Raw genomic sequence first — 7763 nt, 5'->3', positions numbered from 1 at the left:
GAATTACAATGCCCCCTCAGATTTAAAAGTTTTTCTGTGTTTAACGTAATTTACATCTGTAACATCATTGACGACCCCTTTAAGATTTGTTTTCAACTGAGGTTATGAATCAAGCTTTTAACTTCTCCGTAAGCGCAACGGTAAATTTCAATCACGCCCACAAACGAACGGTAAATTTTCCCTTTGGGAACTTTATTCAAAAGTACCGAAACGTTCCAGAAACATTTTCGGCTGGATGGGAATCCTTATAAAGGATCAGATTTAGTGCTGGTTTCCTAATTCCGCTCTGGAGACAACTTTGGCTCTACTTAAACAGTTTGATTTCCGTAGGAAAACGTTAGTTTTTAATCTTACGCGAGTAATTTGAGAGAGTGCGAAATTCCGATAATAGATGGTACTAGTGTCTCCGTGAACGAGACTATACGCTGAACTGAGAGAGGCCTAAGAACTGGACTGAACTGAGGATCAAGGCTACGTGTCTCTATCGAACGATCATCCGCGAAGCTGGGCAAGTCAGAGCCGCGTAAGATCACGAAAGAAGAAGGTGTAGTCGCATCATGGGATCTTTATTTCAAAACATCACAGGTGAATATCAATTTTTATTTGAAATTTTCAATTTAGCACTAATTTATTCAGTAATATTAATTACTTTGATGACGCAAACTTTGTCTCAGCCATAACTATTTAATTAAAACTTAGAAAATAGATTTTGGAGATCGTTACTCCAATTTAAAAATTACTAAATCTAAGATATGGCAAAATCATAAATCGATATAAACGTATAATACATTTAAAAAAATTAAGGAAATTGTATGAAATATACTTAGAAATTTAAATTTATGTTGCGTCATCCCTCGTAACAGCCCCGAGAACCACCCTAAAACGTATTTTGCTTCATAATTATAACTGCCAAACTTTGTTCCCTATACGTTTATTAATCTAATATTAGTCGAACATCAGAAATCATATTGGTAAATTTCTAAAATAACCAAATCCTAAAAATAACTTTAAAGATCAGTTTGCTTTGAAAGTAATATTTTTGCTTTCATAATGCCGTTTTCATTTTGGGAATACGGATACTAAGTCCTGAAGTTTTTGGCAAATATCCATTTTTACCTGTACTCTATTTGTAGTTGGGTAACAATTGGCCAACTCTGCAGTGTTTCTTTCAGAAAAGTTTCTTCGGGGGGGGGGGGGTTCCCAGACATTCGGGGGTGCCGGTATCCAGTGACGAGCGTAGCGCTCCCTGCACCCCTGGCAGTGGCATCGGAAAAAGGGGAAGCTCCGGGGGGGGGGGGCGGTTGAGATGCCTGAAAGAAACACTACAACTCTGAAATAGTGGGGGGTTGGGAAGGGAAATCATCTTTGCTTAGTTCACCCCTCGTCTGCAGACTGCTGGGGGAAAGGACGGGGTGGAAATAGCGTAGACGTGCTGAGTTCAGTCCGGCGTTTAACAGCGCCAAACAACCAACCTCGCTCCAAACGCCCTAGTTTTGATTTGTGGTTTTGAAGGGGGGAGCGTCTAATCTAATCGGTGAAAAAATTAGTCCTCACCCGATCGGGCTGTAAAGGATGACTCCGTATTTTGGCACAGAAACTGTTGTTTAATGTCGATGGTTATTTAATATTAGATGAAACACCCCGTAAACGGGAAATTAATCATTAGTAGTCCAACTCCTGCAAATTAACTTCACCTTTAGATTCCCGTATAAAATCACTCACAAAAAATTGAAATATCGTTGGAACTACGTAATTCTCCCTCTGGTGGGTTAAATATTCGTCTCCATCAATAGCTTATGTTATTAACTTGAAACAAGGACCTTCGCAGGCTGCCATAGATTTTTTAAATACAATTTTTAAGAACAATAGCTCTAAAACAATTATTAAATATTCTTACGCAGTTTAATTTAAAATTTTTAAATCGTCAGGCGGAGTAATACGGGAAATGTTTGGGCCTTGCACGAATCCCCTTTTTGGCGGGAAATTTTCGCCCGTTGAAAGCAGAAAGTTTGCAACGCTACGTCATCAATGACACAGTTCCAAGTATAAATATGTAATTTGAGCCAGAATAAGTCGTTTATTTCCGCCATTTTGCTGGTGTAGATTTCTTAGTAACAGTTTCAATCTTCTGTTTGCGGATTTTAATTATTTTTAAATGATTAAGAATTTAGTTTTACGTTAAAATTGTTACCTGCTTTGTTAAAAATTGTTCGAGTAGTACGATTAGGAAGGGAGAGCGAAAATTGTCATTTCATTCGGAACCGTAGGTGTTTGTAAAAGGGAAAACCACTGTAATTCCTAATTTGGTCAACTTTGGCAACTCCTTTCCTTAGATATTCCGGTCGTCATTTGCTATTATATTTAATAACCCGGGTTTAAAATGTTATTTGGTTTTTTAGGGTCCAAAACGATATTAATGTAAAATTTGAAAGCATGAATCTTATTTTCGTACGTTTTGTCGCTTCGGGGAAATTACCAACAAAATGGCTACCTCTTTAGTAGCTACACGCGAAATGGTTTGAATTTTTTACCTTCCCTCTCGGTTTCCATGGAGATCTTAGGGCTCCCCTCTAAGGTGAAAACTATGTATAGTTTACATAGATACTTATCTCATAAAAGATAAATTACATTCTTTCGATTTAATTAATTCATCCGCGAAAATCAGTAACACTCTATCCAAACATTCCATTGGGAAGAAATTTGCAATGAAATCATGTAAAACGAAGATTAGCTTAAGAGAGTGATTTGCTTTACAATTAGAGTAGTTTCAACTTCACTACAAAATAATTTTATTACGTTTCATTACTTATTACCATTAAAAAATTAATAACTTTACCACCTTTACCACGCGAGCTACACGCGATTCACCATTTTTTATTCCTAAAGCTGCGGAGATGCGGTGCAACGTAGAACATTTGTTTTAAAAACATATTAACTAAGATGCGTGCGTCCTCGGCAACAAGGGCGTTTTTTGCTTATAAACGTTTTTCCAGTCGGTTGTTTTGAAAAATAAAGGCACATGTATATTAATTTTCAGAGCTGTATACCAATTTCGAACAATTTATCACCATGCGCTCTCACTATAAGCAATCGCGGAACGACACGTAACGCTATCTCGAGCACGCGCTAATTTCTGCAGCTTTCCTCCCGCACCATGTTTTGACGCGTCTTTCCATTCCTCTCCGTCAGTTGCCTGGTCTCAAGGTTCGTAAAAAACTGGTCTGCCTTTGGAACAATCCTACCTTTTCGTCTCTTTCTAGTTCAAACTAGGCCTTAGTTTTGGCGCTTTCTACCCCTCATTTCCCGCCCCCTCTCGTTAGCTCGTTTCATATGGCCGGATTGACCAAGGACAGTAGATACAGGGACGAGAAAGCAGGAAAAAAATTCGATTTTAAACGTCTTCATATTCACGGGGAGTTAGATGTAAACAAACCGCGGCCATTGTTAAGACGTGGTTCACCATGGACAGTATTATTATAGTTAGTTTTTACCATTTTGATGTTAAATTAAAAATAAAACTACTAGCGTAAATAAAAAAATGCCCATTTGTCTACTGTCCTTGGATTGACGCGACAAAAATCTATAGGAAAGCGAGATAGACCAAAAAGGCGGGAGTAGAACCAGCCATCTTGGATTAATAATAGTTCTGATACGCGCTTCGCGCCATCTAACGGTTGGGCGCGTTTTGGTGTGGAAGACAAAGGGGCGGTTTTTTCCTCTTCGCTGTTGATATCAAAATCTACAAAGTCAAAATTAATTTTATAAATACTAGAAATCTGCGCTCACACAATTCAATTATTAAACCAAATTCCCTTCAAAAACAATGGATTTTCACTTCACAAGTACTTGAAACCTATGTTTCCCTGTCATTTTAATAGCATTTATCCTATATTTTGCAAAAATATCTCTTATATTTCACTTCATTTTGCCAAAATATTTCCTATATTTTACTTCATTTTGCCAAAATATTTCCTATATTTTACTTCATTTTGCCAAAATATTTCCTATATTTTACTTCATTTTGCCAAAATATTTCCTATATTTTCCTATAAATCGACTACAAATGTCCTTTTTTTCCTATAAGATTTTTTGAGGTTTCTATGGTCACCCTGTTATTTTCGCATATTTTTATTGTTAAAGTCCCAAATGTCAAATAATTGTAGTGCTTTGAGCGGTTCGAAATAATTTATTCTAAACACAAACAAATTTTAGTCGTGAGGGTAAAATATTTAACTTTTCTGTGGTATCAAAAATAACCTCTTATCCGGAAAAACATTATCATTAATTAATAAGCTGTAATTACCTTAACTTATTTAGTGACCTTCTTTTCCAACCCCGCAGTTAAACTCTTCAGTTGCGGAGTCCCTGAGGACGACCCACTGAACGATGTACTGACCAACTACGTCAACAGCGACGTCAAATACAACCAAGAACTGATGGCACGTCATAAATGTCTGATTGATCGCGTCACTAAGATCTTGGAAGACGCCTTCCAGAGTCCCATAGCCAACCGGAAGTTCCAACGCGTCAAATTCCAAAGCGTCATGAAATCTGGAAGCGCCTTCGAGAACCTAAAAGTACGTCATCCCGATGAATTCGACGTCATGATCGTCTTTGACTTAAATGACGTGCGCCCATGGACCACCACCGTCATGGACAAGGACAGCCGCAATTCTGGGTACCTGAACATCGACGTCGTCAGGGCCATGTCGGATTCCCTTCACGCCACAGAGTTCACGAATCGTTTCTGCAATAATGTATCGCACGAAGATCAAATATTCGAGGTATTGAGTTCCACCAAATTCTACCAACAAATTGCGGGTTTTATGGTCGAGGTATTGCGAGCAACACCTATGCAATACAGCCCGTTGCCCATGAAAGTTGACCTGAAAGATTGTCTCAGTAACGGTCCAGCCCTGACAGTCACGGTCAAAGACGATGTCAGCGGCGAAGAGATGTCCTTGGATTTGGTCGCGACTCTGCAAATGAGAGGTAGAGATGGTACGAAGTTGTTGGTTCCCAAGAAAGAACATTGGAGACAATCCTACGCCCTGGAAGAGAAAGATTTGATGGAGCAAATCGAGAATAGCAACCAAACACTTCCCCAAGTACTTCGGATTATGAAGGCCATCTCCAGTAAAGAGAAGGTGACGTCACCTTTGTCTAAAATCGACAGCTACACTTACAAGAACGCCATCTTTTGGCTCTGGCAGGAAGAAAGTTCAAACGCGAGTCTGTCCCACGTCTTCAGACGGTACCTCGTCTTTCTGAGAGACCGGTTTGAAAGTGGAATCTTGCCCCGATATTTCGAAGGGAACTGCAACCTGCTTGACCGAGTTGATAAACCTCTTTTGAAATTTCTCTCTGGATATCTCAATAACATCATCATTAATAAGTCCTACGAGGACTTCGTTCAATTAAACGCTCTGAATTACGAAGCCCCCTCAGATTCTCTAGATAGGGTCATAGGCAATTTGAAATGTAAAGCTGAAGCGACTTTTGATAGCCTGAATCACGCGTTAAATTTAAAACAGCATTTCCAAAATCACTACATTCAGGAAAGGCTGAAATTGAAGTTTAAAGATGTATCGGTTCTCAACGCCCACGAAGTCGCCGTCGTGTTCAGCCTCGACGAGTTGGCGTTCTTGAGAACAGGGCCCATCAACAACCATCGTGGCTTCACCGCGTTTCGCGTCATTCAGGGCGACGACTCGCTTCAGCCCGAAGTCCATCGAACGTACGTTAGGAAGGGAACCAAGTCTTTAGACGCGGCTAAACTGAACGACGCAATCACGGAAGAAATCCAAGTGGCTTTGAGCTACGCGGACCATTTCAAAATGCAGGTCGTGCCATCTATTGTCCTCGAAAAAAGCCCGCATTTTATTCTCACGCCGGCCAAAGATTCGGACAGTACCTTATTTAGGCAAGTTGTAGAAACAGAAATGCAGAATAAACTTAATTCCATGGACGATTACGACAATGGCTGTCGTCATCGAGTGCTTGATGTTCTTGAAGTCGCGTTGGTTGGTAACCCGCAGGTGCCCCTGACGGAAGTAATTTGCCAGGCGGCCATTTTGAACAACGCTGAGCACTTCCGGTTCAGCCACCATAAACAAGTAGCCTATATGGTGAAGCATATATTGGACTACATCAGCAACTGCTTGCGTTGCGGCGTCATGCCCAATGCCGTTGATTCGCGAAGAAATATGTTCTCTTCTTACAAAAAGACGTCACTAGACGTCATGTGTTTGTATTTAATGTCTTTGAAGGAGCGGAATGGTTACTGGATGCTTTTTTAAAGGTTTTTGATTAGCACAGACTAAAAAGTATGTGTTAGTTATATGATCGAACTGCATGACGTCATCGGCGATGCCGTCACGTTGAGCGATTGTATATTTAACATATTGTGGGAGATGACCTCGTCGGGTTATCTCCCTTAGCTAAGGACAGATTGGGGAGTGCAAGGGTGTGGTTTCAATGTGACGTTTTTCATTCGGACAAGTGGACGAACGTCACCTTGAAACCAGCTGTTGCACTTGGCGAACTGCCTCATCCCGTTTCAACAAATTGTCTGCTCTTTCTACTTTTATGTCACTCGAAATGATTGCTTAAAGGCATTAGCTTAGTTGATTATTATTATTATTATTAGTTATTGTGATTTTTATGTCTAAGTCAACTGACGACTTCTAAGCCCGCTTTTGAATTATTTAACACCGCTCGTTTAACACTCGGTCTAAAAATTATACAAATATCATTAAAAACTATACACTATCATGTAATTTATAGTAGTTATTTTAAAGACATAAAAATCACGACAATTAATAATTGTAATAATTATCAGCTTGACTTAGCCCTTTACTACTTACTGTTAAATAAATTCAATTCAATTCAATTACTATTGTTATAATTTAGAAATAATTATACCTTTATAAATTAAAAATGTGTAATTGTTTTACACTTTTTTGCTGCCAAATATAAATATTAGTGGATCAAATCTTGTACTTTGTACTTTTTTCTAACGCATATCTTACGAGAGACGTAAAATCCTTTCGGATGAAAAAATAATCATAATTTTGACTTTATAAAATTATTTCATCCGAAGTTCCGAACTATGTTTTACAAATATCCCTCCGCGATGTCATTTTTAGTTCCACATAATAGATATATGTATATCGAGTGGGACTATTGTTTTCGTTAGAATGTTGTGAAGTGTCTTCGTCGTCGTCGTCCACATTTGCAACACCTTCCATATCTTTTTAACGGGGTGACATACCCAGCATAAGAAGCTGAAGTCTGACCCTATGTTTAACTCTTTTAACCCGCGCCAAGGGTTAGTGAGCGTAGTTCCTATTGGCTTTGAGATACGGAGCTCAAACTTAGAATACAGATAAAGAAGCTTACGTCTGACGTTATGCTTAAACATTTTGACACGCGCCAAGGCTTAGAGAATAATTAATTAATTCATCCATGTGGAACTAATATTACGGCCTTGGCCGACTTGTTGTATTTACACACGTGGTATATTTTGAGCCGCGATTCGGTGTATGCTTTCGTAAAACAATAATATTTGCCTAACTGTTATGAGATACCTTTTATTGGATATTTGCTAGTCCAATTTTTAGAACTGCAGTCTTAAGACTAAAAGTTAAATTAAGTTCCTCAATAAATTATGTAACTTATATTTTGTGTTTTTATAGACAAAATACGCGAAATTGCGTAATTTACTTGAATGACTAAATTTTATTTTTTAGTACTCTTGTAAA

General features: G+C 38.6%; 1 protein-coding gene across 1 annotated transcript; it reads left to right on the top strand.

Moving 5' to 3' along the window:
- The first annotated feature begins 508 nt into the window (after positions 1-508).
- On the top strand, positions 509-6846 carry LOC149961895 (uncharacterized). The gene is made up of 2 exons (XM_090171210.1): positions 509-585; positions 4342-6846. Exons 1-2 carry the CDS (start codon positions 558-560, stop codon positions 6297-6299), a joined length of 1986 nt encoding a protein of 661 aa, XP_090027336.1. The 5' UTR covers positions 509-557; the 3' UTR covers positions 6300-6846.
- Positions 6847-7763: the final 917 nt, after the last annotated feature.

This window comes from Leiobunum rupestre, chromosome 1, assembly GCF_980474605.1.
Source record: "Leiobunum rupestre chromosome 1, qqLeiRupe1.1.hap1, whole genome shotgun sequence".
Classification (NCBI taxonomy): Eukaryota; Metazoa; Arthropoda; class Arachnida; order Opiliones; family Sclerosomatidae; genus Leiobunum; species Leiobunum rupestre.
The sequence above is the reverse complement of the archived record's forward strand: the minus strand, read 5'-3'. Positions and strand labels throughout refer to the sequence as shown.